This window comes from Macaca fascicularis, chromosome 8 (genome assembly GCF_037993035.2).
Source record: "Macaca fascicularis isolate 582-1 chromosome 8, T2T-MFA8v1.1".
Lineage (NCBI taxonomy): Eukaryota > Metazoa > Chordata > Mammalia > Primates > Cercopithecidae > Macaca > Macaca fascicularis.
The window spans coordinates 149,489,962-149,508,330 of record NC_088382.1 but is presented as its reverse complement, the minus strand read 5'-3'; the positions used below and the strand labels follow the sequence as shown (position 1 = coordinate 149,508,330).

General features: G+C 50.8%; 1 protein-coding gene across 11 annotated transcripts in view; it reads left to right on the top strand.

Annotated features, from left to right (window-relative positions):
- Positions 1-18,369, top strand: part of TRAPPC9 (trafficking protein particle complex subunit 9) — a 726,907-nt gene that overhangs the window by 554,778 nt on the left and 153,760 nt on the right. For 8 of the 11 annotated variants that reach the window (XM_073999516.1, XM_073999515.1, XM_073999512.1 and 5 more), the window contains one exon: positions 346-589. In XM_073999516.1, the coding sequence (XP_073855617.1) occupies positions 346-574 (229 nt within the window). In that variant the 3' untranslated portion in view covers positions 575-589. Of the gene's footprint in view, positions 1-345; positions 1,150-18,369 lie in introns of those variants that run through there. The other 3 variants (XM_045399285.2, XM_065519669.1, XM_073999513.1) reach the window with 2 other exon arrangements.

Below are 18,369 nucleotides of genomic sequence, written 5' to 3'. Positions count from 1 at the left end.
TGCACAGGACTGTAAGTTGCCATCCAGCTCACTGTCTATGGCACATTGGTTCTTCCCTGCCTTGCTGTGTTATGGAACTGAAATTTTTGTCTGGGGTAACACAGGTCTTCCCAGAGGTTTGAAGCAATGACTGTGTCTTCAGCTCCAAATTGTGTGTTGAACCAGCTCTGAAGTCAGGGCCACCTTGGGAGTCTATTATTTCATTTTCTTGGAATGAATCCATTATGAATTACTAACGATAATGATTCATTATAGTGTCTCACGCTGGCATGTGCTGATTCTCCAACAACCGACAGAAATTGCCCTGCTGATGAATTCTCTGCTGTGTTTTCCGCTTTCTCGTAGAATGGCTATTCAAGTGGACAAGTTCAACTTTGAGAGTTTCCCGGAGTCCCCTGGGGAGAAGGGGCAATTTGCAAACCCCAAGCAGCTGGAGGAAGAGCGGCGGGAAGCCCGAGGCCTGGAGATCCACACTAAGCTGGGCATCTGCTGGAGAATCATATCCTTTTCCGGGGGCCACCTGGGCCTGGGGGCACCTTTGCTCAGGGTTCTGACCTCTAAGAAAGACCCGTGAGGGTCTCAGCTATTGAATTTTCACCACAGATAGCTCAGAAATGCTGTGGCAAGGAAATGTGGACCAAAGGCTTGGCATTTCCTTAACCTCTTAACGCTTCAAAGGCCGACTCAGAGCAGTATTGATTGGGGACGAGGAAAGGTCTTCTCGGAGCCGGTGGTGCTCTAGTCTTTGGATCACATGCTTCTTGCCAGTGTTGATATTCATGTTAGTGACAGGTTCTAATGGCCACCTATCAGTGCCGGGCTCGGGGGGTTCACAGACTGACAGCTGAAAACACGAGCTCAATTGTCTGAGAAACTGAAATCGGATTGTACAGCTTACCGAGGCATGAAGATGCCATTTTGAAAAGGCGAAGAGAGTTTTCAGAAGGATTTTGTGCTATAAACACAGTGTTTCACAAAGTCACGGAGCCTGGTCTGGACTTCAGATCAATGCCTGACTCCTTGCAGACACTCCGCTGACTGACCCAGCGCTCTGGAGAAGCCCAGGTTCCCTCATGTGTTTGTTCAGCCATCTTTGGAGAGCACCTGCTTTGGAGTCAGGCGTTCTGCAAGGCATTTAAAAGGCTGAGATGCAAAGACAAGGTCTCCCTGCAGTTGTTTGTCTAGTAGGAAGTGGCTGTGTCCTCTGGGAATTAAACACTGCTGGGGAGCAAGGACAGAGCCCCCCGCCAAGTGCTGTAGGTTCAGAAGCCACTGGGTGGGGGCATTCAAGGAAGGCTTCATAGAGGGGGTGAAGCTGTTGAGTGGCTGCTGGAAGTGGATAGAAGTTTGTTACAGGGACAAAGGTAGGAAATAGCCCCAAAATACTGAGGCATGAGAGCCCATCTCCAGGGAGGGGGCAGCTCTGATGGGAATGTCTGTTCATGACCTCAGTCACGCACACATTCTGCAGACATGGGGATACACGCATTGCTCCATTATGTGGTCTGGGATCCTTCCAGATGGCCTCCTGGATTCCGAAAGGGTCCTCACTCTACACAGCATAGGTTCCAGAACCTGAGGTCAATTCCTTTGTTCAAGCTAAAGGGATTTTGGGCCTGGCAGACCCACTGTCTCCAAAGAGTTTGTGAGAAAATAAGGACTCTACATGTAGATGGAAGGTTTTGTGAACCAGACACGAAAAATAGAGTGCTTGGGGACTCATGGAGTGAACAGGAGCAGTCTGTTGTGGAGTTACAGGCATTTGTCTCTGGTACAGAGAGAAGTAAAAAGGTGGGGATAATGGGAGTTGTCTTTCCCTTGCATTCCCCTCAGAGCTCAGCACAAAGTCAGGGTTCAGCCAGTTCTTAATAAGCAAAATGCCATAGCAAGGAAGCAAGTCAGACTAGTTCCCACCCATCACCCCATTTATCTCCTGCACATCTCCCTGACCAGCACTGTGGCTCCCACAGAGGAAATTGAGTCTCAGCCATGAGGGGTAGGGCCAGGGACCAACCCAGGTAAGTTTGCCAGCAAAGTGCTCACCCCTCAAGTCTCAGACTTCAAACGAGAAGGCTCCACAGACAACTGCCACACTGTCAGGCTGGGGAAAGGAGGGACCCCTGGCGCTTACCTCCTGGCGTCTGTGCTGGGTCTTGGGTCTTTCTGATGGGCCCATGTTTCTGGTCATCTTTCTGTCTTTCTGTTGGGTCTTTCTGATAGGCTGAGGGTTGGAGGGGCTCTATGTGAGGCAGGAGGCATCTCTCACTCGGGGTCTGAGATTCAGCTTCGGCCGGGAGCCCCGTGCAGGGCAAAGCGGTCCTGGATGGGTCTGATGCAGCCCCAGCTCAGCGCCAGCAGCACCAGTGGAGGAAGGGGCAGGTGCATCGTGTGCCTGGCAGGAGATTATTCATTCTCCTGAATGATCTCTCTCTGCGCTCAGATAAAAGCCAGAGCCCTAGGATGGTTGGGATTTTGACCTCTGTATCCCCACACTTCACAGAGTTTGAGCCCTCCCCTCCCCTCCCAGGGTCTCATTGTGCTGGGCACATAGGGGCATCCTGCTAGTGTCAGAGCTGCTGCCTCCCAGACACCACCCTGCGCTGGTGCTGCCCTGGGCCGTGTCGCCGTCGTCAGCAACCTGACTCCTGGGGTGGTTTCATCATCCCGTCCTCCTGTCTTGCAGATGAAAACTGCGACTCCACTTTACAAAGAGAAAGTGGCGTGGCCAGCTCCTGCACCCCGTAGCTTGTCCGCAGCCTGCAGTCCCCGCCCAGCACATGCTGCCTTCAAATGGGATGATAGTGGCCCACAGAACTCTTGTGTTCTTTGAAAACCAGTATCAAAAAAGTACAAAATGTCTTTGCGTTTGACTTCTCTATTTTCTGTATATTTGCTTAGTAATTCATGTGACACATATTTATTGATTGCCTACCATGTGCTGGGCACACCTGCCCCATGCATTTTCTGATGGGAAGTTTCTGAGAGCTTGATTGTCCCTGTAGGCACATTTAATGAAAGAGAGTTGACATTAAGGACATTCTCTCTCTCTCTCTCTCTCTCCCTCTTCCTCCCTCCCTCCCTCCCTCCCTCTCTTTCTCTCCCTATCCTCTCCCTCCCCCCCCCACTCTCATCTGTTAATGACATCTGGCATCAGAGGAATAGCAGAATTTTGCTATTGTAAACCTGAATTCAAGCAGATGGAAAGACCAAAGATTGAATTGGCTAATAATTTCATTATACATTTTAATAATATTTTCTAAACATTTCGACTTTGTGCGAACATCGAGGCTTAATTTGACACCCATCCATAGTTGTAGCAATTGCCCACCTGTAGCGCATGGGTCTGAGTAGATGCGTTTTAAAGGAAATTGGGGATCCTGCACTGGGTAGATGCACACCTGTCTACGCAGCATCTACAATGACACGATGGGCAGCCCGGGGCTGCCGGGAGCTCTCGCCCCACTCTTCACCTGTTAATGACAGATATGATACAGATTTGCTTGTTCGTAGGAGGTGAGCCCTGGAGATGCCCCCATCGAAGGGGAGGGGAAGAAACAGAGGTGGGTACTTGCAGTGCAGTGTTATGGAGCTGATGGGAGCTTCCCTCAGGTCTCAGGTCGCGGCCAGCAGGAGTGGGTGGAGATCTCAGCCCATTCCCGGAGAGGGCCCAGGCCCAGGGCGCAGCATGTGGCATGCTGTCCTCGGCATGGGACCCAGAAGGCAGACTATGAGCATGGCCAGATTGATGTCTTAGAAAGCCACGCTGGCCACAGTGTGACAAGTGGGTTGCAAAGACACAAGCGCCCCTGGGGACGCTGGTGGGTTGAGGAACCACTGCATGAGCAGCTCTAAGTCAGGAACCAGGAGGGCCTGAGCGAATGGAGCACCCAGGAAAAAAGTGTTGAGGGACCACGAGGGCTTGAACAAAGGGAGCGGCATGGGAAGAAAGTGCAAAGGTGACCACTCATCACCGAGAATCTGCAGGGTTCAGACAGGGGTGGCCTCTGAGCGCCTGTCCCTTCCCCTCTCCTTCCCAATCCTCTCTTCTCCATCCTCTCTTCCCCCATCTCTCCCTCCTGCCCCTCCCCCATGTCCTTCCCTACTTAATTTCTGTCGAAACAGAGGGTTAAACTTAGTAGTCTCCTTGTTCTTGTCCCTCCCTTCAGCCCCCGTGTGTGAGTGGCACCCCCAGGCACTCCTCCTAGAGTGCTGGAGGGCTGTGGGTGGCCTCTGAGTAGCCCCCAGCCCTGCTGACCAGCTCCTTCTCCCACTCTGAGACCGGGCAGGTTTATCATAAGGAGCCCAGGGCCAGAGAAATTACCATGAAGACACCTAGGATTGTGTCCCAAGGCACTGGCCGGGCACGAGGTCCTGTCCCTGCTATGGACAGGGCAACCTGTTATGGGGGAGGTGGCCCAGGGTGGTCAGCCGTCCTGCTTCCGGGGGGGGTTCACATTCTGGTGCTGGGCCAGACCGGATGAGCTAATGGGTTAGGTACCCTTTTTTCTTTTCTTCTTTTTCCTTTTTTATTTTATTTTTTTTTTTTTTGAGGCAGAGTCTCACTTTGTCACCAGGCTGGAATACAGTGGCACAATCTCGGCTCACTGTGATCTCTGCCTCCTGGGTTCAGGAGTTCCCCCTGCCTCAACCTCCCGAGTAGCTGGGACTACAGGTCCGCACCAACACGCCTGACTAATTTTTTTGTATTTTAGTAGAGACGGGGTTTCACCATGTTGGCCAGAATCGTCTCAATCTCCTGACCTCGTGATCCGCCCGCCTCGGCCTCCCAAAGTGCTGGGATTACAGGCGTGAGCCACTGCGCCCGGCCGGATACCCTTTTTTTCTTTAGGAAATCTCTTTTCTTAAACCCTATTTATCATTCTTCTTGTTGTTATGACTATGAAAACCACTTCTTGTGTGGCTGCTCTGTGTTAGCTACTGTATAGCAAGCTGTCCTCACTACCTGCCACCAAGCCTGGGGCTGCGTATCCCGTGAGAGGCCGGGAAACCTGATCAGACACAGGCAGGTCCCCGCCTTTCTCCCACCAGTCCCTGCCCCGGGTGACCTTGGTCATGGCCACCTTCTCTCTCTGCTTCTCTGTTCTCATCACAAAGTGGGGACTGCGAGGGCTTCTGCTTCCCCAGAGCTGCACAGGGCGAGTCCCTGCTCCTGCAGTGCACTCAAGGGAAGCACTCTCCTTGTGTCCCTCCCTGTCATGCGTACGCCAAGTTGGAGGGCCTCTGCCGTCTTCGTGCATTTATCCTTATTCTATCCCAGGATCAAAGTTTCCACAAAGGACTCCTCCTGCTCACATATCTCTTAAGCCCTTTCTTCCACATTTCCTAGGCTTTCTTGCCCACATTAGCCTGCTGGTTTTAAAGAGACTCCTTCCCCCCAGCCACTCGACCCAGACCTCTCCTGCTTGATAAGAGCATGCTTGTTTGTAATGTCTGTGTGGTTTCCCTGGAGGACGGGGGCCTCTCTTCCTGGTACAGGCAGCATCTGGCCCAGAGAGCCAGACTTATTTGCTATACAGCAGTGCTTTTTTGGATGAAACCTACCCTTCCTTTCAGCTCCTTGGAACCCTCTTCTTTTAATCTTCTTCTTACCCTCCAGCTACCAGTACTGGACTGTTTTACGGAACTTGGGGAACCTTAGCATAGCCAACTCTCTGTGAACTCTGTTAATAGCAGATCATAGCCTTTACCACATGATCTAGAAATCTTCTATATTTGACTCTGGGGTAGGACTAATGATGTCACATTGTTGAGGACTGGAGCCTAGGGTCAGAGGCTGGCCCTGCCCCTTCCAGCATCCAGAAGGGGAGGCCATGTGACCTGAGGGCCACGTCCTCAACTGTGCAGTTGGTGTGACAAAACCTGCTGCAGACCGTTGCTGTCAGGATGAGTTCTAAGAATCATCAGCCTTTCTGATCACCTATGGGTGAGCAGAAGCATTTTCCTTACCCCAAATCTGCAAAGCAGGTAGTATCTACCCCTTTCAAAAAAATAAATAAATTTTAGAAGTTCAGTAACTCACCAGAGATTGTGCAACTAGAAGGATAGTCGGGATCCCAAAACTTGTTATTTTCCCGTTGACTGCTTCAACTGAGGTCACACCTGCAAGGTGCAGACATAGCTCCTGGCCCTGGAAGGCATCAGCAAATGTGAATCCCCCTTGCCCGTTTCCTGCTGGGAGACCTCATGCCACGCTGCGACCTGACCTCAGGTGAGGTCCTCCTCACTCATCCTTCAGAATGGACCTCACTGTCTGCTCCTCAGAGCCTTCTCTGCCATCAGCCACCCTCCCATCTCGCCCTGGCTGCAACAGCCCCTTCCCTTGGGCTCCTGTGACACCCACTGCTTTATTATCGTTAGTTACAGTCTTTAAGTAGTACGGAAAATGAGTTTTTTCTGCAGGTTTTCTCCCTTGCCAGATTGTGCCGTCTTGAGGTCAGTTCATCCAATAGCTGTTACTGAGGAGCTACCATGTGCCAGAGGTTGGACTGAACACCAGGGCACACCAGATGCTCAAAATCAGATGTGGACCCTGCTCTGATAGTGTGTATTCTCTTTTGCTTGCCCAGGTACCTATAGCTAGCACATAGGTATGAAAACTGTTTGTTTTTTGTTTTGTTTTATTTTTTGAGATAGAGTTTCACTCTTGTCACCCAGGCTGGAGTGCAATGGTGTGATCTTGGTTCACTGCAACCTCTGCCTCCTGGGTAGCTGGGACTACAGGCACCTGCCACCATGCCTGGCTCACTTTTGTATTTTTAGTAGAGATGGGGTTTCACCATTTTGGCCAGCCTGGTCTCAAACTCCTGACCTTGGGTAATCTGCCCACTTCGGCCTCCCAAAGTGCTGGGATTATAGGTATGAGCCACCGTGCCCAGCCTAAAATGATTTGTTGAATGAATAGTTTCCATTTCAATGACACAGCAAACAGAATGGCTACCAGCTCAGTTGCGCTATGCCTAGTGCCGTGATGAATGTGTGAAAGGAGCTGCAACTCACGAGATGAGTCTGCAGCACAGCTTGGCTCCTTTTCCAGAGGCAGCCCTGCACAGACCGTCTGTGGTGGAAGCAGGGGAGGGGCACGCCTTGGGCAAGCCTAGGGTCAACTCACCCTTTCATTATCCTTGTTTTTGTTGCAAATCACCCTTTGGAGAGCATTTCAGGGATTGGTGCAAGGCTTGCTGAGGTATCAGAATCCAGCTGTGTGAGTTGGAGTAGGAAGAATTGGGTGCAACAGTTTGATCCCCATGAAGGCGAATGACCTGGGTTGTCTGGGCAATCTCTTCCCACCAGGCTGATAAGCATCCGCCTCCTCCATTCTGTCTGGAGGAGCATTTTTAACCAATTTGGCTGCTTTGAGAGTGAGGCACAGGCCAGAGAAGCCCAAGGCAAACGGCTTTAGATACCCAGTGTAGGGGATGGGAGTGGAATATCTGTGAAATGCAGAGGCCAAATGAACAGATATGACTTGGAGAACGGAGGGATGTGGACAGTGTAACCATGACCTCGGTACAGGGGGCCTCGTGTCCTCGAACAGCTGCCTTCCCAGGCACAGGGAGCCCAAGCACAGCTTGGGTCTCAGGCTGTGCATTGCCAAGGGGTGTTGAGTCTTGCAGAGAACTGTCACCCTCTGCAAAGTGAAGAGGCTCCACAGTAGCGTCAGTATTTGTCAGTTTTATTTGGGCTTCACAAGCAGGACAGCATAAGGATTTTAGGCACAGTGGCCCTGTTTGGGTGATCCCACCTAGAATACAGTCACACTGGGCTTTGTTCTCCATTTTCAAGACTGCCTTCTTTCCAGTAAGGAGGAGTTGCCTTCAGCTGACCTGTCCTCCCTTTCAGGACAGAGGCGGGACTCAAGCACTTGACCTGGGCTGTGTGGGCGGGCCCACCCTTCGGCCTCTCACAGTGGCTTCTGGCCTATTCTCAGGCGTGCTTCCTAATGGAGCTCCGTCATATCTCCTGAAAAAAATTAAATGTCTTTAAACAAGATTCTTTAAAAACATAGCACACTGTGTTTTTCTAATCGTTATGTTTGGAGAAATAGTTTTCTCTAAATGAATTTTACTATAAATGGCTCTTGCCATCAGTACAGCTGATTCCTTGATCATTTTAAGTAAAATGCAGGGTTGCATTTTGTATCTGCCTTGAGGGAATTTGGCTTTTATAGCTGTTTGTAATAACGTGGTTCTGAGGCCTTTAATCTCCCGTAGCAGGGAAGCCCTGCCAGCCACAGAGAGACGTCCTGCCTTGCCAGCCAACAAGGCCGTCACATCGCCCTGGCTGTTTGGCCTTCGATGGGCTGGGGGGTAAGGTGGGAAAGGCACAGATTTGATTGCTGCCTCCCCCAAATCCAAATCTGGTGGCCTTGCACACCTTGGAATGACTTCGAAAGTAGTCGGGGTTTGACACATAGGCAACACAGACTTCAGATCTGGATCACGAGAGTGGGGAAGGGCCTTTCCCAGCATTCACGGCACCGTTTCCATCTTCGTGTGTGTGCATGCATATGTGTGTGAACATGCACATGGACCGACGTGCGTTGTGTTTGTGTGATCAGGTACATGTTGGACATATACACACTGTATTTTTATCGTGATGATTATTGTGCGCATGCGTAGCTTATGTAATCGAATCATAAAATTACAGAGCTTAAGTAACAGCTAAAACCCATATGGCACTTACTAGATGCCAGGTACCGTTCTGGGCAATTTATATAGATTTATTCCCTTGACTTTCACAACAACTCTCTGAAGTAGTTTTATCCACGTTGCACAGATGAGAAAACAGGGAGGCCCAGCGAGGTCACCTCGCTTGTTGTAGGTCACCCAGCTGGTCCGTGGCAGAGCGGGAGGCACGAGCAACTGCTGCCGTCAGTGCTGTGTGCTCAGCTCCATCTAGGAAGAGCACAAGAGCCTCTGGCTTCTGCCATGGCCTCACATTATCCCCACTTACCAGAGGAAGCCTATGGAGATGGCAGCATTCCTGGGTCTCACCACTGATTGGTACCCATCGCCCCATGCAGAACTCTGTCCATTTCACTCGCTCTCCATTGTGGGACTCTGGAATAGTCTCACCCAAGCAAGATTTGCAGCAGTGAGCCAATTGCAGACCTCTCCTCTTGGCAGCACACCCCACTGCGTGACGTCTTCTGTCCAGTTGGGTCTCTGACACCAGGGAGCTCAGCCGAGATGCTGGGGGCACTTACTGAAATGAGAGCAGCAAGAGCATCAGCATTCTGAAAGTTCATGATGCAAATTAGAAAACAAAGTCATGGCAAAGAGGCTCATTAATCATTTAAAGCAGTCTTTCCATTAGTGTAATTTCTATTTATGACAATTCGCTAATTTATTTGATCTGCAGTGGGGCTGGGCTGAGCCCCTGCACCTGTAGTCATTCACTCCCAAGCTTGTGCATGGGATGCAAACAGCCTATTTTCGAGCAGGGAGAGATGACCCGTCTGAAGGCACCCCCTCCCCAGAGCACCCACTTCATGATGCTCAACCCAAATCGAGTGTGAAAACCTTCACACCAAATTCTCCATGACAGAGCTCAAGCTTTTGCTCTGTAGACTTTGGATACTCACCAAATGTTCTGAGCATAGCACTTACTTTTTTTTTTTTTTGAGAGATTAGGCTCACACACCTCAGGTCTACAGGTTCCGAAGAGAACCTCACAGATTCCCATCTGGCTTCACGTTCCCCAGGAGCAGAGTGAACCGAGCAATCATTTTTTCCTAAAATGCCAAACCAGGTCATGGCAGACTTCAGTCACATAAATATAGACAGGATCTCAAAGCTGCCCCATGGTTTCAAATGGTCTTTGACTGCGGTACATTACCAAATATTTTACTGCTAATGGCCTCGCAGAAAATGACAGGGAAGGTGTTTTATTAACCTTGTGCATTTGCTTTGCATCTGGCTGGGTTTTTCAAAGATTTGGAAGTGAACACTCATAGTTCCCAAGACATGGAGATTAACTGAGATGGCATGCGTGAAAACGTTTGTAAACCAAAAGGCTCTGTACAAATATTGATTAAATAATGTGATAAATAGGGAAGACTGACTACTGATAATAAGTAGGATATAATACTTGCCCAGGAGGCTGGGCTTCGTAAACATAGGGAGGCCCCCACCTTGGTCTCTGAATCCCCAGCACCTAACACAGCAAGGACAGGACGGGTGCTCTGCAGGGTGCAGCGGCAGCAGCCAGGGAGGACAGAAGGGTTGGTTTCCAGGGTAGGGACATCCCAGGTAAGGCAATGTTTGAGCTCTAGAAGATGGGGGTGTTCACCAGAACGACAAGGCTAAGGGTGCTCCAGGTAGAGGGGAAGCCGAGCAAAGACAGCAAATAGCCCCATCTCTGGAAGCGAAGACCCAGGCGCACACGGGCTCAGGGTCTAAAAGGGGAAAGGGCAACAGGAAAAGCAAGCTGTACGGGAGCTTGTGGATTGTGCTAGGGTGTTGGGACTTTGTCCTGAAAGCAGTGGGTCGCCCTGAAGGGTTTTGACCCAGCGAGCGACGGGATCACCTTCACCGTGAGGAGGACGGATGGCTGTGATCAAATGGTGGAATGAAGTCTTCCTTTCCACCTGCTCCTGGCCTGGCCTTGTATGTCTAGAACACGTTTGGTTCTGTGGGGTTGTGCTCCCTGCCTTTGGAAATTAGGCACAAGAGTCTCCAAATGTACATATAGGGCAGTACAGGTCTGTTTCTGCTTTCTCTCCTGGCCTCCTGCCCTCAGCCCTTGGTGAGGCCTTTAAAGGGTGTCGAGTTGGAATGAAGGAAGCCAGCAAGGGACAGGATTCTTGCTGGTGTATAGGTTACCTGACTTGTGAAACTCATTTCTGCTCTAAAGGGTTACAGTGGAAAACCAGAGCAGTGACCCTTCTCTGAACCCTGCAGTTTGCAGAGAAGGAAGATAGGATGGGGCCTCTCTCTTGTGGGTAATTATGGAAGTATCCAGTATAGCTCAGGGCACAGTTGACCATTGAACAACACAGGTGTGAACTACGTGGGTCCACTTAAGTATAGATTTTCTTCCACCTCTGCCACCCCAGAGATAGCAAGACCAGTGCCTCCTCGTCCTCCCCTTCCACCTACGCAACATGAAGATAAGGATGAAGGCCTTTATGATGGTCCACTTTCACTTCATGAATAGGAAATGTGTCCTCTCTTCCTCATGATTTTCTTAATGTTTTCTTTTCTCTAGCTTACTTTATTGTAAGAATATAGTATGTAATACATACAACATGCAAAATATGTGTTAATGGACTGTTTATGTTATCTGTAAGACTTGGGGTCAGTAGTAGGCTATTAGTAGTTAAGTTTTGATACAGTCAAAAATTACATGTGGATTTTCGACTGTGTAGGCGGTAGGCACCCCTGACCCCATGCTGTTCAAGGGTCAACTAAATATCCTTTTTTGTTTGTTTCTATTTTTTTAATTTTTTTTTTTTTTTTTTTGAGACGGAATTTTGTTCTTGTTGCCCAGGCTGGAGTGTAATGGCGCGATCTTGGCTCACTGCAGTCTCTGCCTCCTGGGTTCAAGCAATTCTTTTCCTTCAGCCTCCCAAGTAGCTGAGATGACAGGCGCTCACCACCATGCCTGGCTAATTTTTGTATTTTTAGTGGAGACAGGGTTTCACCATGTTGGCCAGGCTGATCTTGAACTCCTGACCTCGGGTGATCCACCCACCTCGGCCTCCCAAAGTGCTGGGATTACAGGCATGAGCCACTGCACCTGGTCTGTTTCTGTTTTTTCAATGTGTGTTTTTTTCTCTTCAAGCCAGATTTTTTAACTTACGGAAGGGATTGAGTTCTCATACTGTTGGAGAGAGCGGAGTATGACATATGCAACTTTTGTAAACCTCAGTTTCCCCTTTGCAGAAGAGCCACATCCTCTGCATCTTGCATGTGGTGGGCATGAGGCTCGAATGTGGCTCTGAGTTTAGCATGCTGTGTAATCTTTGTGGGCTGAACACACACATAAGACCACTACTCCGAGGAAGCATGGCTTCCTCCAGTGCCAGCTACAGAGTAGGTGCTCAGTAAATGTTCCTGGACACAAGCTTGTGTGGGTGGACATTCGTTGATAAACTGGACTTGCATAGGTGGTAGCTGAAAGCTACCATCAGGTTCCTTCTGCATCATCCCTGGAAAAAAATTCATTCATTAAGTTGACTTGTACTTCCTGCCAACTCTGTGGAAATGAATTAGAGACTCGGAGACAGTAAACTTCCCTCTTATCCTCAGGATGCTCACCGGTTTCTAGTTTGGGAAATCAGCCATGGCCACAAGTATCTGGAGCCCAGGGTGGCTGGCGCTACAGTGGGAGTGAGGCATAGGGCCCAGGGCCAAGGGGCAGCCTACCAAGTGCTGTGCTGGGGCTCCCTGCCTGCCAGATTTGGGGCTCCTCTTCCTGGGCAAGTCACCACCCCTTGCCCCTCTTCTAGGAGGAGCCCCACTTGCACAGGCCACTTACTCCTAGAGTTACGCATTACCATCTCACTGGCAGGGGATGAGCTGACACCGTTATTGGCCTAAGCCAATAATGCAGAGCACATCTGTGTTCCCACTGCCTTATGTCCTCCCCCAGAAAACTTTATGTGTGACCCCACAGGAGAAAAAGGCTTTCCGAGTCCAAGAGGCTCTTGACCTCTTCAAGGGGCCAACACAAGTGCCTCTAAGGTTCCACAGCACCCAAAAGTCTCTGTGCCTTTAGTGCTACTTTGAAGGTGAGCTCCTGACCCTGTCACTCTGGCACGCCGTGGACTTCAGACTGGTTGCGCTGGAAACATGGATTCGTGAGAGGAGTCTGGACAGGGAAGGGGGCACTACTCTTGGAGCAGCAGACGCCAAATTTGAATCCCCACTGGGGTGAGTTTGAATCTACCCGCTTCTGGCTGTGTGGCTTTGGGAGCATTACCTAATATCCCCAAGGAGGCTTCCTAAACCTGAAGTTGTTGTGAGGACTAAGTGGGATGATCTCTAGGTAACTGACACACCACAGGTGCTCAGTGAAAGCAGCAGGCATTTATGGAGCCTGTATCGTGTGGCAGTGACCAGGGCACTGTCCCTTCCTCTCCCAGGGCTTGGAACCACAAGCAGTCCTCTGAATTCTTTCTTTAGTGGATTGGATTGCATGTTTTCTGTTCTTCGAAGTAATATTTTCCCATGGGAAGGCCCAGAAGCTAAGCAGTTGGGAAGGTGGGGCTGCCTCCTCATTGACCTTGCTGGTTTGAGCAGGGATGGCAGAGGAAGGTTAAACTGAGCAGAGATAGCCCCAGCCCCTGGACCTCATGGCTCACTGCCTCCACAGGTGTTTGACCAGCAGGGCATGTGGGCAAACTGTAATGGACTCCAAGTAACTCAGCCACATCTCTGAGGCAGAAAGTGGCAAGCTTGGAGGACACTGTGAGAGGAATTTGTATTTCCTTGCAAGGGCGTTAGAAACTGCCTGTGGGCAGCTCCAGCTATGAGAACATGAGCTGGGCTGGGACGTGCGTTTTCTTAGCGCTCAGGCACACAGGGATGTCAGTCATTAAACAGTAGGCATGGGTTAGGGGACTTCTGTGAAGCCTGGGTTGGCCCCAGCAGTGATTTCACAGTCCTGCTGCCAGTGTCTTCATCTCTGTCTCCTGAGAGGCAGGGACAGAATGGTGGGGGTAAAAACCTGTTGACGGTTTGGAAACTTCATCCCCAAGTGACTAGGAAGAGCCTTGATGGGAGGCAGCTGTTTCAGCACCATGGAGAGCTCTCTGCTGGGCACCCCTTGGGCTGGAAAAACACTGGCCAGGCTGGGTGTGGACACTAACCCAACCGCTAGCCAACTGCGGGGCCCTGGTACAACCTGGCCCTGTGGATGGCCACAGGATCTTTGTCCAGTGGGACTCATGGCTCCTAGTTTCTAGGTTTACTGTGAGGAATCAATACAATATATTGAATAATCCCTGAAAGCCAGAGAGCAGAGTGTGGGCTCAGGGGTCAGCCTGCCTGGGTTCAAGCCTAGTCCCTGTCACTTGCTAGTGGCATTGGCTTTCTTTTTCTTTCCATGAGCCTCAGTTTTCTAGAAAAATCTTTGAAATGAAAATAACAGTACCTATCTCATACACACCATATTCTGAAGTCTTAGCTTGAAAGTAGTGAGTATTGCAGTGAGAAGATGCGGGTTGGACACTTACCCAGGGCGTCCCTCCAAGCAAGCACCTTGGAAATGTTCTCTATGGTGGCAATAATGATAGGAACTACTATTGTCATCATCATTATGGATTGACCTCTTGCTCCAAATGCCAGGGTCCATGTATTTAAGAGACAGTAGCCACCCCCATCACTGCCACCATTGCCACTGTATGTTGTAGTATTACAACTGTGGCTGTAGTCGCTGCTGACCCTTCAGCCAGCCTTGCCATTCTTGTGCACAGGCTGAGATGCAAGACTGTTTGGGTGGCTTACAGGGCTGAAAGGAAGTCGGATATGCATGCAGGTAATTAGCTTTATTAGCTCAGCTCTATAATTTTATGGCTTACGTCCGAAAGCAAATTAATATAGAAATATGCTATTGGAATGGCTTCCAAAGCTCCAGCACCATTTGGCAACTTGGTAATTACTCACAGGCGGACTTGCTCCCCGGACTAATCACTGCAGAGCTTCTCAGCCTGGCCGGGCCTGTTAGGCATGGTCTCTGCTCTGCAGGCACGGGGCTGCTGCCTGCCTCCAAAGCCTGGTGTGAGACTTTTTAATGAGAGTAATATGCCATAGTCTAGGTCTTAATTTCATGAAAGTGAAAATAAACTCCAAAGAGAATCAGGAGGGAAAACAGAAAGAAAGAAAAACAAGTATGTGTGTTTTGAGCCCAAATGTGTCAGTGACTTGCCTCCATCCCTAGAGCCTCTCAGTGCTGACCGGGGTGAGGCTACACTCGAGTGCGGCTGTGTCCCAGCGTCCCAGGCCTGTAGCGAACTGTCAGCATTTAGTTTTGTTCATGGTGTTACAAAGGGCACATTATTGTTTACTTTTGTTATACTAATTTTTGTATTACTTTAAGTAAGTGCACATGGTTCAAAATTGTTTTAAAAAATAGACATTCCCATCTGCCCTGTTTCCTCCCCACCTCCCAGAGTGCCCACTTTTATTTGCTTCTTATAGAAACTTACAAAATTTATTTCTGAAATAATAAGTACATGCAAACACACCCTTTTTACCCCAATTTTTTTTTACACAAAAGGTATACATTTTACATCTTGCTTTTTTCACTTACTGCATATCTTGGGAAACTTTTCGTATTATTTCATAGACAATGTTCTCTCTCCTCTTTCCTGCTGCAGAATATTACCGCAGAGCGGGAGCATGCCTGTGTGCCCCCGCCTTGTCAATAGGGATGCTTTTCCACTTCCATATTGTCGCCAGTCTGGCAGACGGGCTCTTGAGGAGGTCCTTTTCCTCTGGAGATGTCGTTTTGCAGCAAACAGCCTGGCCTCTGGAGTTAAAGCGGCTCCGGGGGGGGGGGGCCGTTCTGTCCCTGAGTAGCCTGGGACACATTGTTGAGCCCTCTGCTTTCTGGTTCTTTCCCTGAGTGAGAGTGGCAGCTGTCCTGGCCCCACCTGGTTGAAGGGAACGTGCCCAGCACTTGCTGTAGTGCTCACTACACTACAGGCATGTCCCGACATGTCTTCCCTTTCCCCTTCCACTCTGGGACCCGGTTGGACGACTCTGAGATTGAGAATGGGCCAGTGGGAACGTTTTCTTCACTGAGAATTGGTCACTGCTCTGAGCATGACTTCGTGTGCCTGTAAGCCATGTGGGCCATGAGATGACAGCTGAACACCAAAACCAGAAACAGTGAAACTGAGCTCATCTTGCCAGCACGGCACACACGTTTCCACTCTCCCCTGCCTTTGATTGGAGTGAGTCACAGCATGGCTCCAGGGGTCTGGTCAGGAGCGGAGGAAGGGAGATCTGATGTCTTTTTTACTGAAGAGGAAGTTGCTCTGTTCTGTGGTGGCTGCAAGGGAAAGAGAAGCGGCAGCCCCACTTGCTTCCGCTGCAGGCACTCTAGTTCCCGGGGTCCAGTCCCCTCACACTCTGCAGGGGATGGCGTTTCCTAGGAGGGGTGGCATGCTCGGGGCCCCACAGCAGTGGAGCTGAGCCCAGGCCGATGGTGGGGCGGGGGCTTGGGGCAAACTGACTCAGCAGAGTTGACCCCTCCTGGAAAGGACAGCATCCCCCAGGATCACCCAGTCGTGTGCACAGTGACCAGTGGTCTCATCGGGGGTTGCCATTGGTCCACTTCTGGGCTTCCGCCCTCGGGAGGGAAACAGCTTTGCACACTGCTTGGTGAGGGTCTTGTTGGTGCAGGGACTTGACTGGTAGAAAGTGCAGGGCACTGCCCTGAGTCAGCCTGAGACCTTCTAGAAGCTTACCCTAAATCAAAATTAATTGCTCGAAACCTCTAAGAATTCTCATAAAGGGCACTGGCTGTGTTTTCCCGCTGGCAGTGTCACAGCACGCAGGGCTGGTGTGGCCGATGGAGTAACAGGGATTGAGGAGGCAGCCGCAGGGTGGCTCTGGGCAGGGATGCGGGTACCAAGCAGTTGCCACAGAAGAATCCACAGGGCTGGTCGGAGTTATCTGGGAGCAGGCTTGCATCTGCCCGGTGCCCCTGTGGGCAGGGAGGAGTTCCACTCTGTGAGCATCACGTGGTGCTAAGCGACATCCCAGGCCGGGGCTAGCGTCCTGCCTGTCACTCAAAGCCAGTGAGTTGTTTGACCTTCCTGAGGCTCGGTCCCCTCACATGTTAGACGGTACTGGCTGTGTGTGCCAGCTGTGTGCTGAGGGACAGCATCAGTTACCTCCTGGTGTGCCAGGGTGGATCGTCAGGGAGCCACTCTCTTCCTCATGCTGAAGACAAGTTGTGGGTGCACTGCCGGTGAAGGGCGGCTTTTGATGAAAACCATCCTTTTCTTTATGGCTACATTCATGCGGACTTGCCATGCGTGCTTTCATTACATTGTTTAGTCCATGTTTATGGAGCTACTTTTCGTCCCAGGAGTTGCATGAGACATGAGAGCTTCACAGAAAGGTGCTCACAGTGCCTCAAGGGAAAGAGACATGCAAGTGTCAACTGCAGCGTTTTTGGATCAGGCTTGAAAGAGCATTGTGCAGACCGCCAGGGCAGGGCGGCCATGTGGCTGTGCTTAGTTGGCTCCCCTGAGGGGTACGGTTGTGCTGGGTCTGAAAGAGAGGAGTTGACCAGGCAGAAGAAGGGAAGGGACATTCCAGGAAGAGCTGGGCACAGAGCCTGGAAAGGAGAGAGCAGGGTGCGTCCAGGTCTGCAGCACGCGGTGAGGATATGGAGAGTCCACTATGAAAACAGACGTGGAAATGGACAGTTAGCATGGAGTCCCTGAAGCTCCACAGGAGAGGCATCTCGCAAGGCTGTGGGGCACAGAGGAAGGAGCCCCTCGCCGGGGCTACGAGAAACGTGGCACATCTCCGGTTTGTAAACCCTTGGAGGGCAGAGTGAGTTACTCTTTAACTCCCACAGGGCCTGTAGAATTAGTAAGGTTGAAAGCCTTCCCCTCTATCTTTTCATCCTCCTGATCACCTGCAGAATGGGCACTGGGGACTCCCTCTGTCCAGAGGAGGTGCCATTGTGGACTGAGGCTGTGAACACTGCACCCAGGGCCCCTTCCCCAGCTGGTAGACGACTGGGTGCCAGTGATGGTGCAGCTTCTACAGCAGAGGGGTGCCTGTGGTTTGACACACTTCCACAGTGGAGGGATGCCCACGCCGTGGTGCGGCTTCCACAGTGGAGGGATGCCCGCGCCGTGGTGTGGCTTCCACAGTGGAGGGATGCCTGCGCCTTGATGCGCTCCTATAGTGGAGGAGTGCCCAAGCTGCTATGTGCTTCTGCAGTGGAGGAAAGCCAGAGTGGTTTCAGAGCAGGTGTGGGTCAGGCTGGGACAACCTTAGGAGCCCTGGAATTGAGCAGTTTTGGAATACACTGTACCGTTTCCAAGAAAATAAACTGTGGGTGTCTGTCCCAAACCTGTGGTGCATGTTACCCGTGACTGGGAGATGTCATCATCGTAATGCATGCAGGGCCAGGGCCAGCCCTCTGGCCTGTTCTTCGTCTTCCTCTGTCTCCACATTTTCTCCTGCATCTCTTCTCTCCTAGTGGGGCCCTAGGGCCTCTGCCTTGAGATTCTTGAGGACAGACAGTCCTGAGAGCTAGACCATCATCAGTTCATCTGCAGCAGGTTCTCCTTCACCTCCTCTCCAGAGAGAGGCAGCTGGAGTCTCAGGGCCGCCTTGGGGCTTCCCTCCCTGTGCCCTGACCTTCTCCTGGGAG